This window comes from Neodiprion lecontei, chromosome 2 (assembly GCF_021901455.1).
Source record: "Neodiprion lecontei isolate iyNeoLeco1 chromosome 2, iyNeoLeco1.1, whole genome shotgun sequence".
NCBI classification, from domain to species: Eukaryota; Metazoa; Arthropoda; class Insecta; order Hymenoptera; family Diprionidae; genus Neodiprion; species Neodiprion lecontei.
This window is the reverse complement of record NC_060261.1, coordinates 1858903-1873615: the sequence shown is the minus strand read 5'-3', so window position 1 is coordinate 1873615 and position 14713 is coordinate 1858903. Positions and strand designations below refer to the sequence as shown.

Here is a 14713-nt window from a genome sequence, read left to right as displayed (position 1 = left end):
ATACCTACCTTGTGCGAGAAAATAGAGTACGATATCAAACTGCCGTTTATCCGAGTGCAATGCCCGGTGGATAAAAAAATATTGCTCATCGCGCAAATTTCCCACAGTGACAAAGCAAGAAGACGAATTATTTTAAAAACATAAGAGGTCATACAGGGTACGATGTTAAAAAGTGCGCGGTGAGAATGACTGCTTGTTCGTAAGTGTAACTAACTCACCTCTTGAGACTGGTGTGCTTGGCACCGTTGAACAGCTTGTGCTTCTTCTCGCTGCCAACGGTACTGGCGTCGCTTCCAATGCTGTAAAGACTGTCATCCTTAACGACGGCCCTTCCGGGTCCAGACGAGTGCAGAGCGGATGATTTCCGCGTCGTGTTCCCGGCCGCATCCACGCCGAGTGCCGCGTGTCTCGGGCTTTCGACGGATCCTTTCCGGCCATTGATACCGCGGTAGGCCTTGACGTGATCGTCGACGATATCCTCGTCCCCCTCGTCGAGTTCTTCGATCTGATCGCCGCCACCCCGCGAGGCCAGCGTCGACTGAAGCGCGCTTATGGCCCGAGCGTTTAACGTCATTTTCGGGGACCCTGGGCCCCCGGATTGAAGGTCATTGATCTGGTAACTCCTCGCCGACATCTGGCCCAGGTTTCCATTGCGGTTTTCCATCGGCGATGACGGCGGCGGCTTTTCGTCCCCCGGCAACATGTACGACAACATCTTGGATGCCTTTGATCTAGCGCGCGGTGGATGGTCTTCGGATCTGAAAGCATGATAGGAGGACATGTGTACTAAGCGCGGTAAGTATGTGATACCGCATTATATGTGTAGATAATGGATAGTCATCGCAAGAGTGTTGCGTGCATGGTCAACGGATGCGTGATGCATCTACTGCAAGACCCAGATTTCCCGGTCGGTTGGTCAACCCGAATGGAACTTGATAGTTGGCGAACGCACGCGGGGTTGACACGCCGCATCGGCAACAACATAACAACGTCCTCTCCAGATAAATACTGTACATTATAGATGCGTATGTGTATAAATACATGTACAGTATAAAGCTGATACACGAATGGGGGAACGGAACGAGATACTTTATGCGGGCAGGCACCAATAGTAATCATAATTTAAAAAGATACACGCAAATATCTACGCATTTGAGTTGGTTTCATTCACCGTGTAATAATTATCGACATTTTGTGCAAGAAAACAGTACGTATCAACGAGCACCGTGACGCACGACTAACATACCCAAAGATCTGTTCTATTTTCCAATTCAAAACTATAATATCGTTGTTATACTCGCTTGCTCAAAAGTTAATGTAAATTCTTCTGAGGCTTTGAAGTCACTCTAAAAAAAGCAGCAGAGATCGCACAAAAGAATCTACACCAAGTATACCTTCGAGTGTACGAAACGTTCTCTGCAGTCAGCTGTTATATTACAAGTCTCTTTGGCAAGAGTATACAGAAAACTTGCTTCGCATGGTAAAACGGTGACACAGCAAGTTGTTCTTCATGACGCCAATTGCGTTACCACTTTGTTCTTCATTTCATACTTTTGCTTATCACTGTCTGTTTCGAAACTTGAAGAAAACCATCACGACGATGGTTGTATGCTAGAATAAAATCCAACACGTAAGTACAACATTCAACAAGGGTCCAAATAAAAATCGCGGTTTCGTCACAAACTGTAAAAATTGTAAACGACATTACTGGTAATCATCGCAAAGAGTTACACCTCATTAACCGAGTCGTAACATCGACGGAGAACTTTGAAGCGATTGCGTCTCTGCGAGACCGCGAAGAGCGACTGGCGTCAGGGAGGGATGGATGGTACCGAGCGCCAAGGACCGACGGGAGTCGAATGGAAGTAAGGTGATGGTAGGATAGGACTAGGACAGGTATAAACGTATACAGTTTGACGGGACCAGCGTGTCCGCAAGCGCGAAGTCACGTGCCAGATGAATCAGCGGTGGTCGCTGCTCGCGTTGATTTTTCGTTATAAGTTTTCATCGAGAATAAGCACGTTAAAGCCTGAGAGGTTTAAACATGCCTTTGGTTAAACATGCCTCTGGGGATTGTTATTCTCCCAGGCATTTTGTGCTCTGTCACGCGATGTGGATGATCGCAGGCCTACCCCCTAACCGGTGTATAGGTACATACACTGTGAACAAAAATGTTGTGTGGACTTGTACAGAGTACTTTTTGGTATCGATCTAACACCATTTGACGACAAAGTTCTAAATTGCCCACAAATTGTTCTATAATAGTCCGAACTAGCGACTATTGGTAAAAACATCACAATTTTTTTGCAGTGTACATAGATACGTGAATACATCCTGCACGCAGTATGGACCGTGTTGTTTGTTTCCTGATCTTAAACAGTAAGAAGCGTATCATCAGGTACTTTGCCGATTCCCGGTTTTTTACTCCATTCATGACTCACGCGCAGGTTGTTGTATAAGATAGGCACAAAAATCGAGTCGAGTTCTTCTTCGTGTCGAAGAGGAATAGCTGCGGGTATACTTGTAGACTTTTACCGTTCACTTCTTACCCTGGATAACAACTGTACATGCAACAAATTACCTACTCTTCTCTGGCTGTGGGAACAACAACGCATTGTTACAGATAACCGTGCATGTATACCTAATTTCTAATGCATTCGTTGTATCGCACATAGGTACGTTATTGGGTATATACTTATAAGAAACAAATTCCAGCTACGTTCAAATCGACGTGTGTTTATACTTATCGGGCATACCCGCGCAGGTAATTGGATTGAAGATAAAATGAAGAAAAAAAAAAAGGAAAAACAAAAAGAAATGTAACTGCTATTTACAGTTACGATGTAATTGATTTTTGGAATAATGATCTGATTCCAATGCATCGACAGTCGCAACGATTATGACTTAACGATTATCGTTGGATAGAAAAAAATGTATGCTTTGAACGCGTAAAGTTAAATGGGACCTCGTTGAAACTTTTCAATTACGTCACACGACACCGGCCAGCTACGAGGTTCAGCAAGAGGGAGCAAGCAGTGGTTCTCAAGTCTATTTATAACCTCAAAAAATTGACTGTATTAGTATAGAAATAACCGTATTTATACACTGCCGTGGTTTGAATGCACGTTCGACGAGTAAAATAAGAGCGAGAATATGATTGGCGGGTTGAAAAAATGGTATGTAAATTGCAAACGAGTTTCTATTAGAATATATGAATAGGAGAGTCGGTTTCGTACGCGTGCGACACGAAGAAGTGAATACACCGCGTAAAAGTGAGCCTGTACGGTAATTTAGTCAACCCTGAAAAATCGCCTCGGAGCCGGTTAGCCGGTGAACTAGAATATACACCATCACACACAAAGTTACTGCAGGTGTTTACTTCGATAGGACACAAATGCAACACGTGTGTTTGCATAGCGTAGAAGAATGTATCTATAAGTTGTGTAGCGTGAACTTTTGTCCTTTCGCATACCCGTTTTTTTACGCACGTATACATGCAATAAAGTATCAACTAACACAAACACACTCACTCGTACAAATAAGAGACTACAATAATTTTGCGTTGCGAATGGATCACGCGACGGCGGCGCATGCGAATTTATTCATGGCAAAGCTCTCAGCTTTCAAGCTCAAGTGCAGCAGCAGCAGTATCATCATTATTTCTGTGATAGCATGTAAAATTTTAATTTCCTTACTCAAGTATGGCTGAAATACCAATGTCTAATCGTAAATTGAGAAATCTTCATATCGGCAATGTAAAGACTAAGACTATAATAGTTGATTCGTGTTTGATGTTTTCTGCGAAAACTAGGAAATTTTCAAGAACTTCGTATATGTTTTGTACAAAATTGTAGTATTTTGTGGATTTTCGATTGAAAAAATACAAATTTTGATAACAGTCTACAAGTTTTGATGAGAAACTATGGATATTTACAATCTTCTACGAAAATAATTTTTTGTAAAAAATTGTACGAAATGTTCCAAATTTCCTAAAAAATTCGTAGAAATTCGTAGAAATCATTTTCACCAGTGTCGTTTCAAACGATTTCCGAGATACGACCATTGATAGAGACAAATTGACCAACGCACTTCATCAACTGGCTACGGAGTACGATGTACATAAGGTATAAGCTCACGGCTACTCGGTACAAATAAGTATCGTAATACGCTAGCGTCGGCACTTCCGTCACGCGTCGTTGTAGTATCGTAGCTGTTAAAATACGGTATACTTCCGGGGTCAGTTTCGTTTTCGGTTATATTTTCCGAGTTTGGTGCGCAGTGTCGAGTTGTCGTTGATCAGGACGTCTCAATTAGGTCATGTTTAGCCAATGGGGAGTGAAATTCGAATAGAATGAGAATGAGATGGAGAGAGAGAGAGATAGAGAGAGAGAGAGAGCGAGAGAGAAATGCTCGGCACATCGTCACGAACACTCAGCATCGTGCCTCCTTCAGCGTGGTTCGTTCACGGTTATGTGCTAGTATTAATAATAACACGTAGTCGTGTATTGACGGGTGAACGGAAGTCACGCGCCCGTCCATCACGCCGTTTCATCCAACAGAATTAGCGCCTGCCTAGGCTGCCTGCCTCCAGAGATTCGAGGCGACGACGAGGATCATCGCCGCACCGCGGCGTCGTTGTCAATCGTCTTTCTCGCATTCTTTGTTTGGATACCCAGCGTGACGTGTCGCCGTCACTCACGGAGTTTAATACACTTTCTTACGCACCTCCATGGTCCAGGAGCGGCATAAATGACAACGACAACGATCATCGCCACCATCATCGTCGTATATCCATCGCAGTCGTCATGATCTCAGAACCAGGGACTGACCCGCAACCGCCGAACGCCGCGGTATCCAAACGGATGTCTCATTGTGGGGGTAGACTAAAAATATATCCTTTCCTACTCCATTCCGATCCATATGGATACACATGATCTATATATGTAATTACGTACAGGCAGATCATGCATGAATATCAAGGTGGTTCATTTTTAACTTTTTTATTTTAAGGTGCGAACTCCAAAAGTTTGTGACAAATATTGTAAAAAAAAATTGTCGTAAAACCTGAAGGAGGTAGGAAAATATTTAGAGGTCGCTGTCAATTATTCTAACATTCTTTATTTATTATTATGCGTACACCTTACGGACTTGTATATATGTATTAGTTTATTTATTTCGTATCCTTAAAAAAAAACGTACAAAAATTACCCACCCCAATATATATGTTTGTGTAATAGCAACGAGGGAATACGGTATATATTAACAAGAATTGTGAATCATAATGTGAGAATATATTACTCGCTTAAAACGAAACGCGGAATTTAAACCCGGAATAAAATAATTCTCCTTTAATTTTTTTTTGTCTAATTTTATTAGTTTCGTACCAGACGCAGATGACTACAGGCACGAATAGCATCAATCACAAATGATAAATGATTTGGGCATAGTGCTAATTCTTATTACGCAATATAAAAATTAATATTCAACAAATTGTTTCGCGTGCGCGCAGTATTCACCTCTCTAGTATTTCTCAACTCCTATTTCTCTTCCTGCAGCATTATACTTGGCGCAAAACTGATCTGCATACCTCTGCGCATCGGCGCAGGAACGCGCGCGTTGGACCAACTCTGAAAACAGATTGGAGCATTGCACATGTAGGTACGTATAGGTATAATATATACTTCTGCCAACTATTAACCGGTACATTCCTGTACATAAGTTACATGTACGTACGTACGGTCGTCGATCTATTTTCGTACAGTAATTGAAGTGCCGACGGGAGACGCGAGCCGGTTACTCCTGATTGCTTGGAATGATCGTTATATAGGTATGGGATGTAAGAGGCATGCACACCGACGTCTGACTATTGCTGCTTGCTTACCGTAGTAACCGGATAATCTAAACGAAGCCCAACACTGAAAGAGTTTGAAAATTTCCTCAATGCGCCATACAGTTAGTTACTCAAGAGCTAAACCTTAGCCCCAACAGCAAGTAACAATGCAGATTCAAGATCCCAGCGCCGCGCTGGCAGCAAGAGAGGAAATAACGATTCAGTCACGCGTTTGATGTACTGAAAATCTGCACTTGTATAGGTATACATTGCCACCCGGGAAAGAGAGATACTATACGATGTTATTGAACGTTAGCAGTCTGAAGAGAACGTTCAGTACATACTTGGGGTATTTTAGATTATTTGAGGATAATCTTCTGTGAATCGTCAAGTGAGAGAGAGAGAGAGAGAAATTAGTCATATGGTACGCGTGTTACAGTGGCAATGAGACAGGGCCAGCGACTTGTAATTTTTTCAGGTATGGAGTTCGTTGTAGAAGTGGGAAGGAAAGGGGGGTTGTTCATTTGCTTTATCACAGTTAAATGGTATTTTGATTAACGTTGTATCTTTGGATTTCGAAACATGTTAACCTCATTTATACATAATTTTTCAATAAAACCAAAAGTAGCTTGAAGTTCAACATTTCACTTATTCATGACGGAGACTCGATTGATCTCTGTCACCATTTTTCCCCGAATTCAAAGTATCGCTGTATCAATGAATCTAGATACCATTATCAATCAAAGACATGAGTCTTCAACCTCTGTAAAATGAAAAAATGTCCATACCGCAATGCGAGACGATTCTGGGACGAATGGATAATTCTCTCTCTCGAAAGAAAAAAGGAATTAAATTTTTGGATGCAATACAAACGAGTAAAGTATTTTACAGAACATAGATACGCAGAAAGTTCGAGGCAACGAAGCTAACTGACTCAACAATAATCTTGGAAAGTTTTTAATTTGATTCCATTCGAGTCTTCGCCTACCAATAACGTCCAATCTGCAGTTGTGTTTCCCCACTTTTCCCAGGCGTGGAAACTCCATACTCAGCATATATAAAGTATGGATTACTCCATGCTGACCATACCGAAGTCGTTGGACCCAAATAGGATGATTATAGTTATAACGTGTCTATTACCAGTCATCTTGGGGTTGCCTGTCCCATTCATCTTTTAGCTTCTCGTTTTTTTTTCTTCTAAATCCTCATTGCGGGATGCTCCTAAATACGACCGCAAGGGTAATTCTCGACTCCTGTGCCGAGGGGTGAAACGATGAAACACGAGGGGCGCGTCGAGGGGCGTGCCTCAGGGTGCGCCAGGTCGCTACCGAATATATACCGACGCGACGGTCTCATCTCGGGCAATTTCACTTCAACCCCGTCGATATCAGCGCTCGAGAGTATTTCAGTCTGGTAGCGATATATGCAGACGTTAAGCTATACGCGCAAAAATCATCGGAAACCGGATTCATGGTTTGGATTTTGTTGCTTGGTTCTTCCTTCGGAGTAAACTGCAGTTACAACAAAACCACAGGCTTTGCACGATTGCCTTGAAGCAAAGTGCAATGCGTACGATAATACTGGAGTAATGGATATTGGAATTGCAGATGAGAAAAGAAATGCCAACGATTTACGTCGTTCAAGCATTCTTGTCACATCCATATAGGTCCAAGATTGGATCATTGATTATTTCTTCTTTTCTTTTGTTCTTGGCAGTGTAAACAAATGTATACATCATTCTGGAGAGGATTCTTAGTCGAATCGAAACGTTAACGAAAAATTGTGACGTACTTCATTGACTTACAATTCCAATATCCATTATTCTACTATATCAGCGAGGTTCGAGGTACTGCAATATTCTTCAATGCCTAAGGTGGTTTAGAATCTATGAATTCCTGGTATCCTTCACGAAGCGCCAGAGGATAAACCAGACGAAAATTCACGTCTGTGGTTGCCCGTGATACATATCTGCAGTGTACCTAGACATAGAATCGCGACGTATAGCTAGTGAACGAGCCACGCCTGCCTTTGTGAACGTCAAATTGAAACGGGAAGAGCGACAAACCGGCCGACGCTTTAATCGAGACCATGGAACCGTGAAACTGAATCCCATTACGACATGGACGGGGTCGAGAAGCCGACTGCCGGTTATCGGCGTCCCCGTCTGCTGCACCGCCAAACTGCAGCTCGGGTGGTTTGGAAGATGATAGAACTCCGGGAGACTCCATGAGAAATATAAATAACTGCAGAAACTAGTGCGTAATTTGATTGACTCCAACCATCTATACTTCCAACGACGGATTGACGATGACATGTGGAATTGCAAACGCACCGTTGGATCCTCGCAGGTCAGGTACCCATTGCGCAAAGAAGTTTCTTCACTCCTCGGTGCGCAAAAAGGCAACAAGCAGCCCGATTGTGGTGGGTGTTCATTTGTCATGGTCAAGTTCACGGGCAAACTCGATTCTGCGAGCTTATCGTTAGTTCGAATCGATTAGTCACATAGGAATGGAGGTCTACCGGCCATGCTTTACCTCTCCACCGGCGGTGCGGCGTTTCGCCATAAGTCGTGGACAGAGTCGTCCTTTTTTGTCGTATTATTCCTGCACTGTAGCGTCACAACGGCATGTCGAATCGCACTTTGCGGACGCATTTCTCGCGCCAACGATCGCACCGCCTCGCTTCTTCACTTCCTGAACTGCTTATTGCTTCCACAAAGTTAGACAGAGTGGACATCCGGGCTTGGAATCTAGACTCGAAGCATCGAACCTGACAAATTAACGATTCCACGTACGATGTTACAGACACGTATATCATTAGGCGATTAAAGAAAGATAACTTTTCCAAAGCGGAAAGTGTTACCGGTAGAATAGTGTAAGACTATGCTCTATAAAGTGTCGTCGTTGCGTATACGTATACGAAGTGTATATAAATTATTATCCGCTTTACATATCGCCAATAAGCACATCCATCATGCGGTTTAATAGTCTTGATAAATCGATTTCTCGCTCCCGCTCGCCTCCTTCCGGTCTTTTGTTGCCGTTTGTTTAATCAGGAACTCCGTTCCTGTTTCACGCATTCATATAGGTAGGTATAAATAAGTTTATTGACTGATTTATACTGGTGTTGCTGCTGGTGCACACTTCCATACATCCACGAAAGTTAAAGAGCCATGTTAATACCAGCAGCCGAGTCGTTAATTGTTGTCAGTAACCCGGAACGCGTTTCCCCCGTACACTTCATATTGATTGTAAGAAGTGCACCTACGGTGGTTCGTTGCAAGGTATTGCAATTAACGCCTTGACACAGCTAAAGTTCCATGATGCGGTAGTCGAGTTTCGACGAGACTGAAATCGGTAACGTTAACGTAACGATAAATCAGTAGAAAAAATTGTTATTGATCAATTTTAGAACGACCTTGAAATAATTGGCATTATTAGCCATTATTATTGACGTTACTAACTTCATCCTCATGATTTACCACACCATGAAGTTCCAAAGATCTGCATAATCCCTTGATGGTGAAAAATTCCTCGTGTTTTTTTCATTTTTGGCATGTGCGAATTAACCTTTTACCGTACAGCAATATTACAGTCCTCAAAATGGTTTCGACGGATGTCGAAGTGTCAAGTAAACAAAACATTAATCCATGATAGAGGAGCGAATATTCAGGAGCATGAATTGCGAATATAGCAGGCAGGCCGGCAGGCAGAGATACCGAGGGTGCAATTCAGGTTGAATTCGGGAGAGCAGAGTCGCTATGGTTGCTACAGGACCCTCAGCACCCTCGGGAATCCGATCATTCCCCTCCGTCGCTAACGAAGAGGAGAAAGCGATGTCGAGGATAGAATGAAAACGGGGGAAAAGCGCCTGTCTCGAGACCTATACAGTATTGTGGAACAGTGGAGGCTGCAATGGGGTGTCTATCCAGCCCCAAATCCTCGACATCGGTGTCGCCCGATAACTGCAAAATCCTGGAGAGGTGTTAGCCGTGCTCCAGATGGGAACCAAGCAGAAGCAGAAGAAGAAGAAGGGAACGCAGTCGCATAATAACAACAATAATAATAATTCTGTATGACGGCGGTGGCAATCTTCGAACGGTATGCGCTTCTAACGTAGTGACGTGTACGTATATTCGCCTTGACATTTGCGAAGCCGGCAAAAAGCATGGACGGAATCCAAAGCGACGCGTTGAATTCCCGGTTGGTTGGCATTTGTCATGTCGTTTGTTAAGAAGGTGCGGGCGTAAGGTGGGTAACAAATGAAAAAAAAAAGGAGATACGAGCCGCACATTCGGAAATTTTATGATATGATAAAACCCAGCTTATAGCAACGAACGTAAATGTCAAGATCATATGTGGAGAAAATCGGTATTAATTCAGTCTCAATTTCGAAGCAATCTCTGCATTTTTTATTTATTTTGTTGTCTTTTTTTTTTTTTTTTTTTGCGATAAAGTTTTATGATTCTGGAATTCCCATGTTAAACACGGAGACAGTAAAGAAGCAGATTTTGATAAAAACTGCAGGAAAAGAGTCGCATAACATTCTTTGATTAAACTATACTTCGCAAAAATGCAGAATTTACTTTAGAAACATTGACTAAACCACAGTGTGCAGAATAAAATCTGCAACATTCTTTATATTGAAAAATATATTTGACACGGATAATTTTTACCAAAAACCTCGATTGTCACTCTTTTCCTGCAGCTTTTTAACAAAATCTGCTCTTTTTAATCTCTCCGTGAACACCCCGTGACAAACAGGGTAAAATTTAGACGGAAGTTTATTATTATTTTCATCGTCTTTTCGAATCGTAGGACGGTTCGATTTAGCTTATGAAGTATAATATAGGACACGATCGTTTTCCTAACAAGGACGATATCCAGGAGACGAAACACCGTCGGCAGAGACTATTGCAGACGAAGGACGTTGAGTTTGGTGAATTCTGCGGCTGCGCCGCATCGATTTTCCGAAGGGTAGTTTACCCACCCCTCTTTCAACCTTCGTCGCCTCATTCGCTCTCTCTCTCTGTCTCTCGCTCTCTTTCTCCCTGAACGGTGCAGCCTGCGATACATACACACAGAGATATCCTCTGTAAGATAATGTTTGTGTTATCGTGGCACAGTTGGAAAGACGAAGCTATAAGGGAATGGAGGGCTGCTGGAGTCTCCGAGTCTCGGAGCCACCGTGCTCTTTTTTCGCGCATCGTCATTCGAGCGTCTGCTTGCTGGCCATGTTGTTGAGGAACCCTTGCAGTGAAATTTGCCTCAGTCCAGGTCACGCCATGGCGATTACAGCACATGACATAGTGGCACATTTCTTTGTTGTTTCCGATACAGGTTATATCTAGTCAGGGTTTTTCGAGAATCCATTTTTTTTGTCATTTTTATTTTCGAAATGTGTGTACATAGATTCGAATATATGCACAGAAAATTTCACGTCGATCCGACAAGTATTCTCGAAATTACGCGCTCATTTGCAAAGACGCTCCGGAGCGTTTGAAAGTGCTTTTGAAACTTTGAACGCCTTTTTCTCGAAACTACGTTTTCAAAGTCGGTGAGCAAGATTTCTTGGAAACGGCTGAAACGATCAGTCTCAAATTTTTACACAAGCTTAATGAATATAAAAATTTTGCTTTTGACAAGCCGCCATTTTGTTAAAAATTAATATTTTGCTTATTTGCTTCGATTAAAGACCATACGATATCTTGTATCAAGTAAATCATGCTTGATTGACTCCAAGTCAGTAAAACGGCATTGGCCGTATAGATTCTAACGATAAAATACACCCGAAAGGCTGCAGCGAATACGTTTGGTACATACGCAATGCAAGTATGCGCAGCTGTGTTTGCTGTTCACGCCTTTGAAAACGCCGGGAATGTTAATTGCCAATTGCGATTAACGGCAATCAACGAATTAGTCGGCAAGCCAATTAGAGAATTAGCCAATTAGCCCCTATTTACAGGACGATTCGGTTCGACCGTGCTGGGTCTAATACACGCACTAACCATATTCTTGTAATAAACTATAAAAGAAATCATATTAGGCATGAATTAGCGACGTAACGAATGTGAATTCCAAACCTGGCGCCATTTCTCTCCGAAAATTGCCGAGCTGATCCGAATCAAGCCGATTCTTTGTTCGATTATTCGACTAAAAATTGATAATAGAAACACATTGATTATTAGATTAGAGGTGTGATGCAAAAGTCAAGGCAAACTTTTATAACAAAAGTTCATTATCAAGCCATTATTTTTTTTTGTCTTATTTAATTCTATTTTCACAATTATTACCAACAAATTATGGAGTATTCGTTGCGACAGTGACATTCGCAGAATGTTCGCACAATTTTTGCGGATACGAATATTCGTTAAATCTCTAGTATGATTGCAATAGCTAAAATTAATCAATCTGTTTGTTTACCGTCAATAGTGCACAACGGACACTTTGTTTCTCCCTGTGTTACTCACTCACACATCACGTGTGTCGCACCTGGGGTAGAAAATAACGAGAGGGTGTCTCTGGAATGAATCACCTCGCATAAGTGTGCCGCGTTGTATATCAAGTACCTACTTACGTAACTGGAGGGCACCTCGACCACCGGTTATCGCTATACCTATACCGCGTGCAGTTTTTACGTTCGGAATAGATAGAAACGGCGACGGAGTCGAGCTGAGGCCTGATTATCATACGTTTGCACGCGACGCACACTCGCAATTACAGAATATAGGTACATGGGTAGGTATAATAATATACCAAAACTCGTGTTCGAGAGTCCAAGCCACTTGCTCGAGTTTAAACTCACGATCAGTCAGTAACCACTGGTGAAATTTTTTTTATTGTCTTGTCGTTTTTACCCTCTTTATACAGTATACGTTATAAATTTTTTGAAAATAAAAAACTCGAGATATCCAACTTTTGATACTGCTAATTATTACCAGAGGCTGCATAAATATGCATTCAAAATTACGAAATAATGTACGTATAATATAGACTTGAAAAACTAAATTACGGAAAACAGAAACTCCATTTTTTACCTCTAAACATCATATATGAATTTACCTAGAAAACGCAATGTGGAACGAAAATGACTTACTGTTAAGTTAATTGCCATACTTCCACTTGACAATCACGATTTATTGTTACAATTTCGTGTCCGATCATTTGGCAGAGTTACCCAGTTCAACAACCCTTCAATTCGAAGCTGGCAACGATAGAATGAAATCGCGGTATTCGGTACAGTAGGTTAAAGATTGCAGTCGAGAGCCTAGCCAATGGTATAACCGAATTCCAGCACGATATATACATACACATACACACTCGTCTAACCGCGATAATATATAAATTATACAAATTTATACAGGCGAAGACCAGAGCTACTGGAATTTAAATAATCAGCAGAATTTACAGTGAGACTAGTTATAGCTGGACGGATCAGTCCAGAGGAAATTCAAATTTAGCGCCAATAAACGGGCGGCGTATTGCAGGATGCACAAATACGTGTGTCTATTTTTCTGTGTGTGTGTGTGTGTGTGGTTTTACACGTAGGCTGCAGAGCGGGTTAAGTCAGATTATATATAGATCGCACCTCTACGGATCGTCCGCTGCACCACCCACGTATACGTATACCTACATATGTAACATTCCCAGTGAATGTGCTCGAGGATTGCGTAATTCTGGGTGCCTGCTGCACCGCTGTCGTCACGCTGCGTCACCACGTGGCGGGTCTCGTCAACCGTTTCACAAGTTTCCCTTCTCCGAGAGATTTTACGTGATACTGTATTCCCCTCCTCCTTCTTCACCCCCGCGTCTCTTCGCGTTTCATGGCGTTTATACACGGATTTCACCATTTAATAAGAGCGGTTTATTATCTTGGTCTGGCAGGCTATCGAAATGGAACGCAGTTTCGATGTATTTTCATTACCGTGGCTATGGTATACGTATATAGATAAGGTGCAATCTGAGATAGGCGGACGTTTTTCTTTTCTTTTATGACTTTTGTTGAAATAAAGTCTAAAACGAGCGCAGTTTAATCGGGGTGGCCACAAATTTATTCGGATAAATATTCCATTACATTTCCAGGTTTTCTAGGACCCAAAACCCGAGTTTACCCTGACATTTTTTCAGCTCTAGTAAGTTACTAAAACCTAAATCGTTCAGCTTATTAACTCTGTCTTCGGTTCAAATGCGATTATAATTGAACAAATACGTATAATATACAGAAAAAGTCAGTTTAAGAAAATTTATTTTCTCGATGAAAAGAAAGTAAATTTGTTGCCTGAAAAAAATCATTTCCAATTCCCATGATAGAAAAGTGATATTTTCAGTTTCTTCCATGACCAAATTAAGAATTCCCTGACAATTCCGGGATTTCCGAGACTCCTTTTAAATACCCCGACATTTTCTGAGTTTTGCAGAAACGAGTATCGCTGAAATCCGTGTGAACAGCTCACTGCACAGGGTTAGATGGGTAGGTATTTTGTACAGCGTATTAAAGAGTCGTGCATATTATAATGAAGACGGAGGTGTATGACCCGTGAAAAGAACCCTTTATACGTGCCTAACGTATGCTCGCTTTCATTCGTCCAAAAGAGGCTTCAGACAAGAGAGTAAAAAGAAGAGAAAGAGAAAAGAAACGAAATTAGAAAGTAAAGCAAAAAGAATCACCAGCGTCGTAAAGAAGAAGCAGGTGGACCTGCAGTTTCAATGGCCTGCTGCGATGCACCGGCTGCTTTATTCCCCCCCTTTAGATCTTCTTACGTGCGCAAATCTGTGCAAGGCCTGAAGCTGCGGTTTATAATAATTTACACAATCCAAGAATCGCGGATCGAGGTTTTGGAATTCGAAAAAGAGAAATATTAATATAACAAGGAATGACGACGGT

At 42.0% G+C, this 14713-nt stretch overlaps 1 protein-coding gene across 4 annotated transcripts in view; it reads right to left on the bottom strand.

Annotated features, from left to right (window-relative positions):
* Positions 1 to 14713, bottom strand: part of LOC107222290 — a 66019-nt gene that overhangs the window by 50015 nt on the left and 1291 nt on the right. For 2 of the 4 annotated variants that reach the window (XR_006902853.1, XM_015661580.2), the window contains exon 2: positions 219 to 758. Coding sequence is in view for 3 of the 4 variants with exons in the window: in XM_015661580.2 (XP_015517066.1) it covers positions 219 to 715 (497 nt within the window). In the remaining variant the exon portion in view is untranslated. Of the gene's footprint in view, positions 1 to 218; positions 759 to 1394; positions 1839 to 14713 lie in introns of those variants that run through there. The other 2 variants (XM_046731504.1, XM_015661581.2) reach the window with 2 other exon arrangements.